The sequence below is a fragment of the Saccostrea cucullata genome, unplaced genomic scaffold (genome assembly GCF_032062105.1).
Source record: "Saccostrea cucullata isolate Sc308-1 unplaced genomic scaffold, CSIRO_AGI_Scuc_v1 ctg640, whole genome shotgun sequence".
Taxonomy (NCBI): domain Eukaryota; kingdom Metazoa; phylum Mollusca; class Bivalvia; order Ostreida; family Ostreidae; genus Saccostrea; species Saccostrea cuccullata.
In genome coordinates, this window is record NW_026925288.1 from 201,034 (window position 1) to 220,750 (window position 19,717).

The 19,717-nt window shown below is 34.2% G+C and overlaps 1 protein-coding gene across 1 annotated transcript in view; it reads left to right on the forward strand.

Annotated features, from left to right (window-relative positions):
* Positions 1-18,071, forward strand: part of LOC134268521 (putative neural-cadherin 2) — a 33,481-nt gene extending 15,410 nt beyond the window's left edge. The window contains 27 exon segments of the mRNA XM_062750785.1: positions 103-134; positions 1,312-1,692; positions 2,691-2,894; positions 3,183-3,375; positions 3,602-3,748; positions 3,974-4,089; positions 4,175-4,348; positions 4,771-5,077; positions 5,251-5,723; positions 6,091-6,332; positions 6,604-6,752; positions 6,871-7,128; positions 7,412-7,627; positions 7,841-7,955; positions 8,108-8,292; positions 10,232-10,461; positions 11,287-11,561; positions 11,788-12,151; positions 12,378-12,611; positions 12,829-13,039; positions 13,302-13,480; positions 13,625-13,928; positions 14,109-14,313; positions 14,546-14,802; positions 15,075-15,203; positions 15,408-15,512; positions 15,650-18,071. Coding sequence (XP_062606769.1) covers positions 103-134; positions 1,312-1,692; positions 2,691-2,894; positions 3,183-3,375; positions 3,602-3,748; positions 3,974-4,089; positions 4,175-4,348; positions 4,771-5,077; positions 5,251-5,723; positions 6,091-6,332; positions 6,604-6,752; positions 6,871-7,128; positions 7,412-7,627; positions 7,841-7,955; positions 8,108-8,292; positions 10,232-10,461; positions 11,287-11,561; positions 11,788-12,151; positions 12,378-12,611; positions 12,829-13,039; positions 13,302-13,480; positions 13,625-13,928; positions 14,109-14,313; positions 14,546-14,802; positions 15,075-15,203; positions 15,408-15,512; positions 15,650-15,903 — 5,939 coding nt within the window. The 3' untranslated portion in view covers positions 15,904-18,071.
* Positions 18,072-19,717: the final 1,646 nt, after the last annotated feature.

A 19,717-nucleotide genomic window follows, 5' to 3' on the forward strand; every position in this document is an offset into this window, starting at 1 on the left:
AATTCAAGCAAAGGGGCAAAGCTTTAACATCTGTTTGACTATTATAATTAGAATTGTTAATGATTTTTTACAGGTCATTCATTTATTAATGATGTTGTACAGTACGAGGGTTGTCCCAAAAAGTCGTAGACAATGTTAGTAACTTTTTTCACACGCAACCAATACTAACCAAATTTTGCATAGACATAATACATTCAATGTTCCTTAAAACTGTGAATTCTTAATATATATCTTTCATATTAATTATATTGGGAGATTTATATGAAGGCCATAACGGCGCACGACCAAAATTCGGAATAATTTACACATATAACTATTACATTTGTTTTTATTTCTTTGGTACTATGTAAAAGATTGAACTAAAATTTAAATCACTGAAACCAGAATCAAATCTTAATAGTATGTCAAATTTTCATATAAATAGCATTAGAAATAGACAACTAGTGGCATGATTTTCAAAGTGTTGTTCGAATTGAGATTGATGAAAAACATGTCGTCGAACGCGTACCCGGCGCACGGAAATGTAATAAATTGTTTTTGGTATGTTTTATATTCATCAGAGAAGGGGGAAAAGAGTACAGAAAGGACATAACACACTAGATTTTAATAGAAAAGTTTTTTTTATAGTATGAGATTCAAGGATAGTTTTTCCTCTATATCGAAAAAAATAATAATTGCATGTAAAGTAGAGTACTGATTGTTTAACGCAGATATTTGGGAATGCTTTTGGCCATGAACGTCATCAAACAAGGTGTATTCTCTGCTGCTTAAAATGTAATGTGATCTTTCAACTAATTTAATTTTGACTAAAACTTGAATCTGCTTAAGAAAACGGACAGTAGTGAATTTAAAATATTCCCTTAGTCAAGAGTGGTTTTTCACTATAAAAATATTCATTTGGATGTTAAAAGATGCATGTAAAGCAGAAAAGGGACCATGACGTTATGAGGGACGTAAATTACGCATGCTTTTGTGCGCCGATGTACACTTACATGGTTTCTTTATTTTTTCATAGTTTTCTTATTTAATGTGGTATCGTAATGAATCTTGAAATACATGATCATAAAATGTTACTCTTTACTATGGCAGGAAAAGAAATTTGATTTAGCAAAGAGAAAATAAACTATGTTCCCTGTCTACGACTTTTTGGGACAACCCTCGTATTTTTTGACTTTGACATGTAAATACCTGATGATTTTAATGATAAATAGTAATGCAGTTTGTAAGTTGGAGGGACATGAAAGTTGCTCCAATATTGTCAAAATATGTTTCAGTCATATTCAGGAAATGCTATTGCTTCTATATTTACAGCTTTACCAAGAGAAAATGATTTTGAGAATAATGGCCAAAGATAAGGGAATTCCCCCTCTCTCCTCCAATGCTACCATAACTATAACCTTGACCACAGGAAACCAGAACCCTCCCACGTGGAACGACAACTATGAGGGTCAGACATACACAGTGAATGAAACCTCCCAGATTGGGTTCCCGATCGCCACATTCAGTGCCACCTCCCATGTGGACCCACCACTGGATGGAGTCAGTTTTGCTTTGGTGGATTCCAACGGGAACTCTCAGCAGACTGTGGAAAACTTCCGTGTGGATTCCCAGGACAAGACAATGAAGCTTAAGGTGGCTAATCCACTTGATGTCAGTGTGAAGAGTCTGTATACTCTGAGATTGAGAGTGACGGTAAGTTTTTGAAACTCGGGAAATTTTTGGTTGGAATTTTATGGAACCTTAAGGAACTGAGTGATCCACCATAAATATCAAATATGAATTTTCTAGCCATTACCTGTTAGGAAAGGAAGAATCACATTATTGAGCTATAATACTAAGTCATTAAAAATATGGATCCGAAAGTAAAAGATTTCTGCAAGACTATTTTACATAGTTGAAAGAGAAAAAACCCTTAAATCACTATTAGGGATGTCAACGAATATTCGAATATTCGAATATTCATTCGATGAGTTGATATTCGAATATAAATTTGTGATTCGAATATTCGTTTTTAAGTATAGAAGCATTAAAAAGAGAGAAAAACCTGGCAAGTTTTATTAGAAATTGAATCAAATTTTTACAAAATAAAAAAAAAACACTCCTCTTGGATTACCTTAAAGGTGTGAAGAGTGTATCTATCAGAGTAATTTATTTATTTCTTCACTTTAGTGGTATAATAGTTTCCAGTACTAACAATCAGCTTGTATTGTTGTAAGGACATAGTTTTAAAGTAAACACATGGACTTCTTGTTTATGTAAATATCATTAAAAATCATTATCAGGAAATTATAATTAGCAAAAAGTAATTGCTTTTAATATTTCACCATTAGATATTTGTTCTGTTTGATATACATTTGTAGGAATTATCAGTGTAGACTTTAGTAAGACGATCAATTAATCCGGAACATATTAAAGAATTTTTTTTAATTTTCTAAAAACAATCATTACATTTTGGATGTGTACTATTCAATAATTTATTTAATATATATAATTGTAGAGTATTTACCGAACTCTCCACTAGTTTTTATTCTAAAATAATGGCATGAAACCTATACTGCTTTAGAGAGTAAAGACATATATCTGATAATGCAAAATGTATTTATTTTATCTTACGAATATACCTCTGAATATTGAATATCAATTATTGACAATTTTGACATCCCTAATCACTATATTCAAACACTTTGTAGAATCAAGGTCTTACACCTCTGTCTGATGAGATAAGGATCACGGTGAAGGTCCTAGACATGAACAACAAGCAGCCACAGTTTGAAGGACTGGACCCCACCCTCAGTAATTCCTACAGAGGCAGTGTCCCAGAAAATGAGGAGCCAGGACAGTCAGTCATTACAGTCAAAGCTGTGGATCCTGATCTCCAGGCACCAAATAATGTGGTAAGGAATGGTGATGGAATGATGTTTAAAAGGGGAAGGAAGGAGAAAGGATTAATTGGGGGGGTCATATTTTGTGTTGTGAAAAAAAAATTTACTTTGACGAAATGAAACTAGTTCACTCAATTATAAAGAATCATTCAGTGATTTTAATTTTTGTTAATTTCTGTGGCCTTCTTTAAATTAATTCAATGATGAAAATAATTCAAAATTATTTTGTAAAAGAAATATCTTTTGTATACTTAACGTAAATGAATTTTTTCAAATATAGCATAAAAATTGTGTTTTCAGGTTAGCTACAGTCTAGTGCCTGATAGATATGATGCCTTCAAGAAATTCCAGATAGATCCCAATAGTGGTTTAATCTCCACAAACTACACCTTTGACAGAGAAACCATGAAGGTGTACTATATTACTATCATGGCACAAGATGGAAGGGCCTCAGACATCCCATACCATGAACCCAGAGGGACATCTAACTCTGGTATGTTACTGAGTGGTCAAACTTTTTCCTTATTTTATATTCTAAAGACGATAATCGTAGGTCAAAACAGGTCCACAAAATTAGTTTATCTGTGCATTTTTGTGATAATCTGTTTATAAAGTTTATAATAATATATATTTTTTAGAATCTAAAAAAAACAAACTGAAAAAAATTACTGTAATTGTGATTTGAGGTCAGATGTGTTATATAGTATCATCTTTTGCAGCCACAACACAAGTGATGGTGACCATTGCTGATAAGAATGACAACACGCCTTACTTTGAGAAATTGTTATATGAGAAGGACGTTCATGAGCAGCCAGCAGATAGCAGTAAATCTATCCTGACTGTCAGGGCCAGGGACATTGATGATGGTTAGTAGGAAAAGCTGATATTATATCAGCATAGCTAAAGTGAATGAGTAATTTGTGGTTCTGTATCAACCATCTTGGTACTGATGTGGATTTTTTTTATACTAAAAATCAAATTTATGTATAGTGTACATTTTACATGTGATGAAAAAAAAATTGTACTTGTATGGATGAATGATATTCTGCCATTTAGGAGATCTTGTATTTAGTACAGACTTTGTTTTTCAGCTGACACCCTGACCTACACAATTACAAGTGGAAACACTGGAAATGTCTTTGGCATCAAGTCCAAGACAGGGGATATCTATGTGGCCAAAGATCTAGATTTTGAAACGCCACCAAATGTGAGTTGTAAGAGGTTTTCAATTGTAATTTTAGCTCAAATGAAAGCTTCAGAGAAGTTAACTAAACTTTATTATTTTTCTACAGTTGTACAAGCTGAATGTCACTGTCAGTGATGGCTACCATAGCAACTACACAGAGGTCAAGGTCAGGGTGAAGGACATCAATGACAATGCCCCCGAGTTTTCTCAGTCAGAGTATATTGTCACCAGTGTAGTGGAGGAACAGCAGCCACCTGCTGAAGGATTGTTTCTGATAAAGGTAATAGGATAGTCCATATACAGGAGTGAAGGCTTCATCCCTATTGATTGACGAACCAAGACAAAAATTTATTTGCAGGGGTACATTTAATTTGCATTATGTGGGTAGTTTCTCCCCATATATTCAAAATCTCCATATTTAGAAATTTAAAACATTTTTATTACAAATATTACAAATTATCTTTAACAAAATATTTATCAAGGAAATCATGTTCAGAAACTAAAATTTCAGCTGTTTATTTTTCGAAAATTTGTCCTCAGATATATATGTGTTCAACTGTTATGATTGTTAGATAAAGGGGAAAAAGTCGTATTCATACCAGAATTACAATTTTGAGCATGGTCATGAAGAAATAAAATACCAGTAAAGAGAGTCATTACTGTGATCATTCATGTTAGTACAGTTGAAAATTTATTTTATAGGTTAGTGCAACAGATAAGGATACCTCCAGGCAAACCAACTTTAGGTATAGTCTGAATACAGAGTATCGGGATACTTTTCAAATCCATCCAACATCAGGAGTGATAACACTACACAAATCTCTGGACCGAGACCTTCCTTTTGGTCATGCAGAGTACCAGTTTAATGTCCTGGTTGTCGATGAGCCCAACACTGAAGGGGCCTTGGTGGGATATGCTTATGTCAAGGTCAAACCTCAAGATATTAATGACAAGGTTCCAGAGTTTACTCGTGAACTTACTGGTTTTGTTCCAGAAAATTCTGAAAAAGGTAAAGAAATATGCAGATTTTATATTTTTAAAGGACTCTCTGAATAATTTGAAATCTGAATGTTTTCAACTTTTATTTAATCATACGCCAAAGAAAAATATATTTATTAGTCATTTTATTATTGAAATCTACTAATTTACGAATTGCTTAATTATTAAGACTTTTCTTTACAGGTAAAATTGTGATGACAGTTAGAGCTGTAGATTACGACTTGGGAGAAAATGGCACAGTATACTACACCCTTGGGAATAATCGGCCAGCAGATCCCAAAACAGGAGACAGTTTGTTTGTGATAGACAGCATCACAGGGCTAGTCAGATCCAACACAAACACGCTGGACAGAGAAAAAGTGGACCAGTACATACTGCCCGTCATAGCCACAGACCGAGGAAAAATCCCTCTTAGCAGCACCGCCTCTCTCACGATTCAAATCACGGACAAAAATGATGAGAGGCCAAGGTTCAACAAAAAGATTTACAGAGCCACGCTACCGGAGAGCCAGACTTCAGGGTTGATAATCACAGTGGCTGCCACTGATGACGATATCGGGAATAATTCTAAAGTTACTTACTCCCTGAAAAGTGACCTCAACTTCTTCTCCATCAGTAGCCTGCCTTCCAATAAAGGGGCCCTCAATGTCTATAAGGTACAGTGGGTTTGAATTATTAATTGGAAAAATTAGGTCTGTACATAGTTAGACAGTTGAAAAGTTTGCTTCAGTTTTATGCTTCCTATGATATAAAATATGAGAGAGACAAAGAGAGCAAGCAGATTATGTATAAATATACAAAAGAAAAAACTTATTGAAGATGTACATGTAAGCAAGCTTTAGACTGTTAAAGCAAATTTGGGAATTATATCTACAGGGGTATATTCAATTATACTTTTGCTGTTACATGTATATTTGCCATCAAATGATGATGAAGCTGTTCATACATATTGTTATTAAAAATGTGCTAGTCTTAGAATATCCTATGGAGATTGAAGGTTACCAAACCATGTTGTCATTTCAGCCTGTGGATTATGAGGACCCCAAACAGCGGTTCTTCAATCTGACGGTCCGTGCCAGGGATAATAACCCCCTCCATTATGATGAGGCCTACATAGAGATCACAGTGACTGACGCCAATGATGAAGCCCCTACGTTCACAGAGCCAGTTAAAACTGACTATTTTCCTGAGAACATTCCAGAGAAATTCCTGCTCTATACCTTCACAGCCTCTGATAATGACAGCTATCCTAATAATCAGTTCTTGTAAGTTTTTGTTTTGTTTTGTTTTGTATTTTTTTTGTTTTTTTTTTGTTTTTTTTTTCAGAATGTTAATACCCTATAGGTCAAAACTGAACCCTGACCCCCCCCCCCTCCCTTTTAAATTTATACGTCCCACTCTCTAGGAAAAAAATAATACAACCCATCAATATAAAAAAAAATTGCCCTCACCCCTCTCTGAAAAAGACATATCTCATGTTTTGCATTATCTCCTTAAAATGTTAATTCACTTTACATTTTCCACTTCCATTTTCAGTTTCCAAATTCGAGAACATTCGGACAGATTTTATGTGGAGCAGGAAGGCAATCTGGCCCATGTAAAAATCCAGGCTGGTTTGGATGGTCAGACACTGGACAGAGAAACAAAGGACCAGTACAACATCCAGGTCTTAGCTATTGACAAAGGTAAGTATATTGTAATGCTAGAAGTTTGTTCAGTACTTGAAAAGAGATGTAACTATTTACTGACTTCAGAATCTCAGCTTTAATGACTTTGTATTGAAACTGAAAAATCTGTTTTCAGGCAGTCCACCAAAGACAGGCTCTGCCACCTTAAGGATAAAGGTGACAGACATTAATGATAACCCTCCCACATTTGCGGAGAACTACAGACCTATAGTGATGGAGGAGACTGATCCTATTGTGACAGTGGGGACTTTCAGTGCTATGGACCCAGACACACTTATCTATGGTCCTCCATTTGTCTTTGAGCTTCCACCGTGTGACGAGAACCCTACTTGTCATAATGGGGATCAGAACTTTTCTCTCTTTTATGATCCAAGTAAGTTTAAATTATCAATCTTGTAAGTTCTCAGTTTCCAAGATTTTATGTGATATTTAATGTTAGACTAGTATCTACATGTTTATGCTTTTCACTACAAGTTACAAATGAAATTTCAGAAGTATTTGACCTTCTTAGGAATTTTGTGTTTTGCAGGAGTCATCATACAGCTACTTGGAACTTGTATTGTTGACGGAACAGAAATTGTTTTAACTTCTTTTATTGCTGAATAAGTTTCTTTTGTGGCTGGATAATAAAGTTTTAAAATTTGTTCCTATTTCAGATGGTGCAAAGGGAAATGGAACTTGTACAATATTTGCCAACAAAAGATTCCTTAGAGAACAAAAGAAGTTTTACCACCTGCCTATCATCATGAAGGACATGGGTGGGCGGGGCAAGCATATGAGTGGCACCAGTACCCTCACTATCGAGATAGGGGATAAAAATAACAACCAGCATGTGGATGGCTTCAAGGAAATCTTTGTGTACAACTACAAAGGTAAAATAAAGCAAAATTGTTTCTTATACAGCAAGCAGTAACATAAAAGAAAAGGATGTGTAGTATGTGTGTTCTAATTTTGACTTTTCATTAGGAAAACTCCACCTTTACATTTATTCAGTTTAATAATTGAGAAAATACTCAATTGTACATGTCTTCTTTCTGTTGTGCAGGTTATAAAAGTTTAATACTAAGTTTAATTTTTTCCACCAGGTATGTTTGGCAATGTAGAGATTGGGCGAGCTAATGCTAACGATCCAGATGACTGGGATTATGTAGATAAACACTACACCATGATCAGCCGAAATGGGATGGAAAAATTTTTCAAGTAAGACAAGGAGTTATTCATTGTAAATTCACTAAATTGCATTGCATCCAATTGCTGTCTTTCTCAAATGAACTTAAAAAAAAACAACATTTTACATTCCTTGATTGGCTCTAAAGTGACCTCACAAAGTCTCAGTAAAAATTGTTTTTCAGTGTCAGTAAGATAAATGGCACCATTACAATGATGAGAGGAGTTCCTGCTGGTATATTTGAATTTAAAGTGGAAGTCCATGATTTTAAAGTATTTACAAAGAAAAATGCTACAGCCACCATAAAGGTGATAGTCAAGGAGATATCAGAAGAGGCAGTGTATAAGTCAGGATCTGTCAGACTAACAGGTAGGGGTGAATGGACATTATTATCATGGTCCAGTTATTTATCAGAAAGTGCTTATATATGTCATCTGTTTATTGCCTTGTTTATGAAGCTTGTGTATTTCGAAAGGTTGTTCAGAGGTGATGTAAACTTAAAATCCATTTCAGTTAATTTAATTGTTTTAGATGTTTTTTAATCCAGAATGTCACCTATAGATACTTGCCAATTTCTATAGAGTCAGTGGTATCTGACAAGTTTTACTGTATTTCTATACTGTGTACATGCATGTTTATATGTTGTTTTATGTTCAAGAAGGTAATTGATCAGGATAAGGTGAGAGAAAAAATAGGCTGACCCAGGGTTCATGTGTTTTACTTGTGATATTCTTTCTTGTAGACTTGCTTAGTTAAAATAATGTTAAGAAAATATTTCAATTAAAGGCTTTTTTATACGCCCGTCTTAAGACGGGACGTATTATGTTATAGGCTTCGTGTCCGTCCGTCCGTCTGTCCGTCTGTTAGCTTTTCTCGTGTCCGGCTCATAACTTAAATACTATAAGGCCTAGAGTTATCAAACTTTGTCAGCTGATACATCTTGGGTAGAAGGTGTGTCGCGCACAAAAAGTAGGTCGCTCTGACCTATAATTAAAATGTTATAGCCAAATATGGAGAAAAAAACCTGTCCGGTCCATAACTAGAAAACTATTAGACTTAGAATCATCAAACTTTGCCAGTAAATGCATCTTAGGTAGAAAGTGTGTCGCAACCTATTTCAAGGCCACTATGACCTTTAATTTAAGTGAAATTTAAAAAAAAAATGTGTCTTTTTTTTCTTTTCATTTACACACTCCAAAAAATGTAAGAGTATTGCACTTTCCCTATTAAAAAAATGTTAAATCAAGAAAATACTTATTTTTTTAGCATATTCTTGACAGCAATCTATAACAAATATAATGTATCAATTAAATAGAGCAGAAATAGTAATAAAACCTCCTATGTTCCCTATTAGAGAAATTCCACCACTCCCATGAGTGTAGTTATCAAGCACTGGTCAAGAAGAATTTTGATAACAGAAAATTGCACGTCAAATTGGAGAGAGAAATTAATGAGTTTAGTGTGAGGAGTAGCTGGTAGAGCATCAGTGCTATCTATTCCCACTGGGTATTGGGCAAATGGGGTTAGCCTGTTGGATTAAAAATAGCTCTTGTTGACTAGCCTAAGTTTTAAAATGAATTTGATGAAAAGTAATTAAAACTAATTTGATATTGCATATTAAACTCATTTGATATTACATAATATTATGCACTTAAAAACTAATTTTATGGGGTGGGGGTGGAATCAGCATGTCGATATGAATTGCATATTAAAACCTGTTTGACATTAAATCTAAAAAAAAAATCATTGATGTTTTAGATGTTTTAAAATTGTTTTATGTAGATAGTGCAGATCAAATAATCTCTTGGGAGTAATGAGTAGACAAGCATCCATTTAAAGATTAATTAATGTGCTCAATATAGGAAAGCTAGGCATCTCAATCATTTCTTCAGAGCATTGACTTATCTGTATCCTTTGGGAATTAGACAGAAAAACTGCTGGTCAGTTTATATTTGATGGCCAGCCTTTTATTTTCAAAATTAATTAGGTATAGATTAAGTTGTTAAGACTACATGTAATTTGATATTTTTTTTATATGATGGGCATTTGGCAAGGCCTAACACAACCAGTATAGAAATCTATGAATGATACAATATTTGTTATAATCAAAGCCTACACCACAGGAGATGGATAAACAAATATTTTAAAGAGTGGAAAAATCATGGAAAATCTTAAAATCAAGGTTGACATCAGATTTTCTTGCACTTTAAACTGTTTAAGATAATTGTGATTTTTTGACGGGCGTATCATGCTGTGGCGTGGCACTTTATTGTCAAATTTCAAATCCTATTTGCTTTTCATTCTTCAGGAATCACAGCTGAGGAGTTTGTTGAAATACCTAATGCTATGTCAGGACAGAGTCATTATGATAAATTCCGCAGACTTCTGGCCGAGAAGTTGAGGGTCCCCTTGTCCTATGTTGAGATCTTTAGTGTGATGAAGAATGGTCCATATGTGGATGTTAGATATGCTGCACATGGGTCCCCATGGTATCCAGCAAACAAACTGGATGGCATCATAGCCACAAATAAAAATCAGGTAATTTATAACAATGAACTGATCAAAAATTTTTATTATTCATCCAGGTTCAATCAAGGGTGTACGGGGATTTACTCCAGGCCTAGGTTTTATTCCATACACCCTGAGGCCGCAGGCCGAAGGGTGTATGGAATACAACCCGGGGTAAATCCCCGTACACCCTTGATTGGACCTGGATGAAAAATTTATTTCCTCTGAACCCATACCAATTCTGTGAAAACATCATAGTCTAATCAACTGTGTTTCTATCGGTAAGATAACTACGTACTACAATGCATTGTGACATCACTTTATTTGGTTTTCATCATAGAGAAAGTATGCATTGTGACGTCACGTTTTATTTACCCCCGGCTGAAGTCGGGTGTACAGAAACTTACACCCGACTTTAATTTGTAACCAATCAAAGCTCATGTTACAAGTAAGATAGGAAATAATGTGTTGTATTTAGTAATTGAACTCAAGAGTGCAAATTTAGGGATTAAAATTTTAGCAGTCCACTATGAAACTACTGAAATAATTAAAGTTAGCACCTTCTAAAAATTTCTGCTATGTGGTATATCATTTTGCTTAGAATTTGGTAAGATAATACATATTGAATTCAGCTTTAAAAGTTAGCTAATTAATTGAGCAGTCAATCTTATCAACTGTAAATATGAATAATTATGCTAATTTATATAATAATATAATTATACCGGAGGTAATTATAATTATAAAAATTATGCTAATTATGTAAATTATAATTTTCTTTGAAAAAGCATTTACTGTACAGTTGTACATATGAATTTTTTGGTATGCTGTAATTCAATAATAATTGTTCTGATACAGTTTGCTGCAGCAGCTGGAGGTCAGATTGTCATGGTTAACATTGATGAATGTCAGAAGGAGATCTGTGAGAGTGGGGGATGCTCCAATGTTCTGGTGGTGGACGAGAGGAAACCTAGCGTGGTTAACACTAAGACTCAGACATTTGTGGGGCTGGGCACCAAGGTAGTGGCAGAGTGTCAGTGTAAAGCCAGGGACTTCTCACGGCCACTCAAGTGTACCCCAGACTTCTGCTTTAATGGAGGGATTTGTATTGAGGACAACTGGGGGGACATAAAGTATGTTAAATTAATTCTATTTAAAGTCATATATTTCTATATTATAAATATTTAGGTCATCAGAATCAATAAGCGAAGCTGTTCCCATCTTTTGCCAAATGGTGATTTACGATGTCCATCATTTGAAATTCCATAACTGTCAAAGAGAAAAGACAGCATTAAATTTTTGTAAAAATGTCTCTTTTTGTTTATCTGGATATTAATAAAACTTGTATGATTGACATAGATGTGAATGTCTCCCTATGTTTGATGGATTCCGCTGCCAGCAGACGACACACAGTTTCTCCGGAGGATACACACTATACCCTCCCCTGGCTCAGTGTGAAGAGAGCATTACCAGTATAGAATTCGCCACCCTAAAGGAAAGTGGACTCATCTTCTACAATGGCCCAGTGGACAAGATGAGAAAGGGAGACCCCCAGGATTTCATTGCATTGTCACTAATTCAGGGTTATCCTGAGTTGATTATCAATCACGGTACAGGAGCAGTCAGTTTGAGGGTGATGGGTAAAGACAAAGGGGGGATCACCAGAATGCCAGTCTTAAATGATGGAGCCTGGCATCACCTCAACATCATACGGAAAGGAAGGGTCAGTTGTTTGATAATACTAACAACTATTTTAATAGTATTTTTACTCTTGCAACAAGATGAGATTTAGGATACTAGTAGTCAAAATGACATATGCATCTTTAAGTTTCACATAAACTGTAGCAGACTATGTTGAAAAATTCTTTTTAAAAAAATCACCTTTCTAGCTATGGAATCTTTTTTTTTAAATAAAATTCTAATGATTTGAATTGCACATGTGCTTGCAGGAAGTTACGCTGACAGTGGATCACTGTAAAAATGCACAGTTTGATACCCATAGTGAAAGCAGGGAAGATCGGCGACCTTGTGAGGTCACTGGGTCAACATCAGGTCAAAATAAGTACCTCAATGTTAACCAGATGCTTCAGATGGGAGGACGTTACACCACTCCTGACTTTCCTCAGGGAATCACACAGGAAAGATTTGAGGGATGCATCAGAAACTTGTACCACAATGGAGAGGTTAAATTGAATCAAGATAAATTTTTTTCAACTTGCAATATGAAATTAATGAAAGTTATGCCAAAAACACAGAAAAATGATTTATATTGTTAATTTGCTTTAGGAATTGAAGAATTCATCTAAAAGTACATTGATTGTAATAATGGTCTTGTCTGAGATCAGAAAAATTTGATGAAAACTTATGTAATCCTTAATTTAAGTTCTGTAATTTTTCCAGCTGTATGACTTGTACACGAGTTTGAATCACCCTGGAGAGAATCATGGGAATGGTTGTCCGGCGGAGGAGTCGGCCTGTAACAGTTTGAGTGGTAAGAGGTGTGGTGACCATGGAACGTGTCAGATGATAACCCTCGGAGACTCAGAGGTGGAGTGTGTCTGTAAACCGGGGTATCGACCATCTACGTCAAAGTCTCCTAAATGTACCCGAGGTTAGTGTTCAAAGTAAAATCTTGTAAAGTTAATTGTGAAATAAAAATATGTACCCTTTTTTCTTAAAATTAAAAAAAAATTATTTGCAAAAAAATGAATGCAAAACATGTACAAATTAAGTAAAGTTATAAACTAGTATCTAAGTTGTGATAGTTATCGGCACTTTTGAAATAGTAATCTATATTTTTATGTGAAAAGCAGTTTCTTTTCTTTTTCACATGTATTTTATCTTGGCAAACTTAAATTGCTTTGAAATTTCAGAGACAACAATCAGGAATTATACAGAGAAAGCATATATGACATGGAGTCTGAAAGATAACTTCTTCAATATGCTAAGAAAGGATAAATTAGACATTCACATTAAATTCAGGACCCGCGATCTTGATGGAGGGGTACTTCTTCATCTGCCATCAAACTCACATGAATACATATCAGTGCAGGTATGTTATCTTATTTCTAAGGCATCACAATTTCTTTATTTCAATTTACAGCAATTGGTATTTTGTGTATTTCATCATTTGAGAAGATATCCTTTGATGAAGATTCTTATATTTTACAAATAATGTATATTTCATTCATTTTAGATTATCAATGGCCATGTTGCTGTGTTATACAATCTGAAGGACTATGACAATTCTTTTGCGGATAATATAATTTCCCTCTCAGAGGCCCCAGCAGCTAATGGCCAATGGCACAGTCTCTCAGTGAAAAGGATTGGGAGATGGTTTCAGCTCAAGATGGATAGTGGAGAAGGGCGGTACTACAATGAAACATGGGGCTCAACACAGGATAGTCAATTCTTTAACCTCAAGAGGGATCATATAGTATCGGGGTCAATGGTGAAGTTTTACCCTATTGCAGATTTCCATAGCAAAGATCTTAGAGAGAGTAAGTTGTTAAATTAAGTCAAAATTAAGTTCAATTTATTTTTCTCTAGAATAATTTTTTCTTGAGTTTTCATAAATATGTACCGGTATGTATTTTAAATGGAATTTGAGATACAGTATTATCAAACAAAAAATAAATCAAATACGCTTTAGTTAATGCCTATTGTGTGGTATTTTACAGCTTGTGTGACAGACATCAGGATTAACAATAAGTGGTTCCCCATGATGATTGAGGAGAATAGCCAGAGTGATGCAGCGGAGGTGGAACTAATATCGGGGGTCAACATGGGTTGTTTACGGGACGACTGTGCCCAGGCCCGCTGTCATACCCTAGGACAGACAATCAAACAAATCTGTGTACCTCTCTGGGGAACTCATGACTGCAGGTAGGACTCTTGCCGTGAAGTCTCTATTTATGAAATGAAAAATATTCTGGGAACTTTGATTGCCTTTAGTTTCATATACAACAAACTACCTGTTACTGTTGTACAAATAAATTCAAATTTCTTATCTGGAATATTGTCTAAACTGGCCAATTTCTATGGAACAAGTCTTATAACTCTATTGTTTTCTCTCGAAATTGGCTTTTATTTCAATATGATAACACTCCCTTTTCAGGTGCCCTCCTGGCAGTGAGCCTGGGGTAGGTAGCACATGCCTGGCACTGGATCATTGTCAAGGCATCAATCCCTGTAAAGCAGGAGGTACCTGTATAAACCTGCCTTTCCCTGGGACTTTCCGTTGTATCTGTCCTAAAGGCTGGATTGGCCCCACCTGTAACCAGCAGGCCAGTGCTGTGGAGGAGGTGGTGGAAGCGGGGGGCATCAAGATGGAGGTCCTCGTCATCATCATTGTTAGTCTCATAGCTGTTACTTGTAAGTGCTTCATCTTTTAAAGAGATATTATTTAATATATTTCATTACATGAGAAGATTATTTGTTTACAAAATGCATATGCTAGATACTATTTTCAAGAGTTGGTATGTGTAAATTGAGAAAGTACTAGTATTTTCAGCAAAAGTATATTATTTAATGGAGGCAGTAAAGTCATATTTATTTCGTATATTATTTGTACAAATATTGTAGTGTTTATTTATTTACTGAGTACAGAATATTCTCTCCCTTTCAAATTAACATTGTTTTTTCAGTAATTGCATTCCTGGTGTTTCTACTGTGGCGGTCGCTCAGTAAGCGAGACAAGCGCAGGTCTATTCTTTATGATGATCAGTATGATGACATCAGGGAGAATGTGGTCAACCATGATGAGGAAGGGGCAGGTTAGAGGAACTTAATGCTTAAATAAACTTAGTTCTGTATACCAAAAACTACTTCTGTTTATAAATCAGTTTTGTGTGATTTATTTTCATGAAATTATTATATTACGTTTCAATAAGACTTGCTACACAATTAGACTATATAAAGAAATACAAACATCAGCAGAGCTACAGTCCCTTTAAACAATTTGGGTTTGAAATTTTCAGGTGAAGAAGATCAAACCTGTTATGACATAACAAGGCTACGGAAACCTGATTCTAGTTTTGATAGAGGATATTACTATTCAACATTGTCAGCTAAATATAGAAAAGGTAAGTTTGAAAATTTGTATAATTATACAGAAAGAAATAATGAATGTCATTCACATTTTATCTTGTATACATAATAAAATCACTTGAATAATTGTAAAAATGTGCATTATAATTAAACTTCATGCTTTAATTTGTAGGTTTACCATTAGATAGTCCAGAGGTTGCAGCTTTTATTTGCGACCGTATCCAGGATGTGAATGAGGACCCCGCTGGACCACCCCACGATAACGTGATGGTGTTTTCCTACGAAGGAGGGAGCAGCACTGCCGGCTCACTGAGCTCCCTCAACACAAACAGTAGTGATAACGACCAGGACTACGATTACCTGAATGACTGGGGACCAAAGTTCTCAAGTCTCGCCGTCATGTACAAAGGGGATGAAGTCGATTGAGAATAAGTTATTTAATAGGGATTTTAATGAATATTTTTGTAAGTTCTTTTTTGTACCAAAGATCCATGTTTCCATGTGTGCACTAGTCAAAAGACAATGACTGTCTTATTTCATATACACATGTCCAACTCTCCCCAATTTTACAGATTGAGGGTTTTTTGGTCATGGTCTATAATGTAGGGATGAAAACTTACAGATGCAAAATGAGCTATTACAGTATGGATATGCAATATGGTTTTAGAAAATGTCAGATTTTTTATCTGATAAGTCTTAAATGAGTTTTTTTGAAGCTAGTTATGCAGACAAAGTTCTAGTCTTGATCATTGCATTAAGCACAGTTGATCAGCATTAATGTTTTTAAAGTCTATTTTCACACTAGTCTATTGAAGGTTGTGAGATTTTCCCTCTTATATTTTCAATTTTAAACAAAAACCTGTTTTTATCACTACACAAATAATTAATCTTATATCATTGTTTTATTTTCCCACCAAACAACTGTGCCAAAGTCATAGTAGCCGATTTTAAAGAAAATTTCTCTTATATGAAATTTTGCTTCAATTTGAGTGATCATCAGTAAATATGTAGAATTTTATACTCACATGTTCGTTGAAGAAATAATAATGTAGGCTTAAGGCAAATCAGGTTAAATTATTTGAAAACATTCCAGTATATGTCCAAATGTTTAAAGTTCTGTAGTGTTAATTTATTTCATGTTTAAGTGTCAAGAGCTACATGTATTTGGTGGTTTGCACAATGTCAAGTCTTTCATGAGTCTTGGTTATGACTTATGTTAAAAGTATATGTCAGTTTTGGTATCTGTGAACATTTTGCTTAGTTACCCATTCTAAGATTAAAATATAAAATGAGTACACAAAACAAAAAAATTCATGCAATTAGGATGTTAATCTTGGATTGATTGCCATGAAAGATAATCCTATCGGAACTTCAGCTTTCTAACACCAAAGCATTTTAATCAAATAAAATCCAGCAGTGTTTGAAAGACAAACACAGCTATTTTTTAATATGTACATGTAATAGCATATCAAGAGATTCTAAGAAGGTGAATATGATTGTCAGTAGATGTTTGACATGTATAACAGTTGTCCTATGTTGGGGCATTTAAAGTACTTGATAGTACTAGAGTGGTCGACAAAATATAATACATGTATGTGTTTGCTGTATTTTTAGTGCAAAGCATGTTGTCATTGCTATTTTAAATGAATGTTCAGTATTAAATCTTGGCCAATGTCAAGTTAGTTTTATCTGCATGTATTTATACATGTACAATATTGTTCATGTCTATTTCAACAAATATTTCCATGTAAAAGTTGTGTCATTTTAGAGCTATTGAATCCATATCCTTTCCATTTGAATGACTTTTTCTATGATGTCAATGTTGTATGCATGTTTATGTGATAATGTGTGAGGGAAAAATATAAGGATTAATAGATGTTATCTTCATGTGCGGTCTTTGCTGTAAAACTCATGTACATATACTTGTGAACAAATTGTTTTTTGTATTATTAGTGTGTTAAGCTGCATTTACTTGAGCATTTCACTTCAGCAAGAGTTAATCACTTCAGCAAGGTGCTTTAAATATACATGTATGTAGGTGCAATTTTCTATATATGCCAGTTTTCTTTGCCAGTTGTGTAAATAAGTCTGTGTTGAGTCAGAAATGGTTGTGAGTTGGTTATTTTTTTGAAATTTTGCTTTATTAGTTTACATTTGTTTTTTCCCCTGATTTTTTTCATTCTAATTTTAGTTCCTTTAATATTTTTACATTTTTTTTCTCTGGTTTTCTGTTGTGATCTTTGTTACTTGATCTTTCAATATCTGGTTAATGAAACAAGCAAAAACTAAATAAATTTCTTTTTTCATTGACAAGCAGGGTACTTTGAGATTAAAAAGTGAATTTGATAATGGTTGTAGTTATATGATGTAATTTTTTTTTACTGATTTTTAAAGGGCTCTGTTGCTATTTTTTGTGCAATAGGTTCCTTGTCTCTTTATTTTATTGTTACACTTTTTTTAAGTTCTAATGGCTTTACAGCTTTAGTAGTTTACATATTCAGATTATAGTGTTGTGAAACATTAGTTTTTACCATGTTTATCACCATCTTGAATATTTTTTAATGAAGATTTAAATTAAAAGTACGCAAAAACATTTATTTAGAGTTGTCTTTTCCAGCTTTGAAGTTTGCTATCACCCAGTAGAAAAACAGCCGGATTAAAGTTACTTTATGTAAGGGTTGTAGTCCATAGATCTCGTTATGTAAAAAAAAAATACGTATTCTAATATCTATAGGTGTGCTGTTTTTAAACATGTATGTTTTTGCCTGTACGTTTTACAGTAATATTTAGAATGGATGATTGAATACTGAGTGTAGAACAAGAAAAGAAATTTGTACCGTGATTTGTCAATCGGTTAATTACAATCTAACTAGACGGTATAGCAGTATATTTCGGTCATGGATTTTTGTCCCCCGCTATCGCGAAAGTGAGGGGACATAAATCTCATTTTTCTGTCCGTATGTCAGTCTTTAATTCTGCCAGTCAGTCCGTCCGTCACAGAAACTTTAACCTTTATCACATCTTTGAATTAGAAGAGATGGGGCTTTCATATTACATGTATGCATGTATATTACCTGTGACAAGATCTTTCTAAATGCATTATGATTTTTGACCTCCTTGACCTTGAAATTCAAGTTTGACCTACTTTTCATAAAATAAACATTACTTTGAGTTAGGCCATAATTAACTTTTGAACGAGAAGAGAAAAGGCTTTCAAATTAAACATATGTGTTTTATCTATGACAGGACCTTTCTAAATACACTAATTTTTGACCTCTTGACCTTAAAGTTTGACCCACTTTTCAAAAACTTTTCAAAAATTTTTCCTTCTAACTTTTGATTAAGAAGAGGTAGGACTTTCATATTTGACATGTGCATTACGCGTCAGTGTGACAGGATATTTCCGAGCATGTTATGATTTCTGACCCCCTGACCTTCATGATTGACCTTATTTTCATATTTAACACGATATGCCATAAAAATGACATCTCACCCACAAGGACACCGAAAGTGCGGATCAAAATTCTTTAAAATTGCTTCTAAAGTTTTAATTTGCAGTATAAAAAAGGAGATCTAACCTTGCAAGTTATATATCGGAATATTTTTATCTTTTATTTTATTCATGTTGAAATTTTGCAAACAATATAATTTTAAAATAATATCAGTTTAGTATATAGCGAATTGTCTTAAACGTCTTGACACAGTAAAGAACTTGCAACTGTTGAAAAACAGCAACTGTAAATTTTCCATCTCATGCAACTAACCTACTGTGCAAGATTACTTAATTCTTCATAATTTTAATTTCGATTTTTATTCGGAAGCATATTGTGATGACATTTGCATTACTACCGATTTCTTCTTGCAATATACTTTGTCTGAAGACGTTGGAAACTTTGAAAGATTATTTCAGCGAATCTTAATTCTCATTAGAGAAACCTACAAAAACCGATTCCTCTCGAGAAAAAATAAAAAGGATGGATACAAAAGGGAAAATAATATAGATCTAATCTGTGATTTATTTATTTTTGGAAACTTAATTTATAGGTTTCTATACTGGATTGAGTTTTTTTCTTCCTAAAGTGCACTGCCATGAACTATGTCTAACCTTTCCAACATCAGTTTATAAGCTTCCGGGGTTTATTGAAATAATGAATAAATGTTTACCAGAGGACACATGGGACCTGTGTTATCATGTGTGCATGAATATACATATAAAATGCCGTGTAGCAATTGAGCCTTT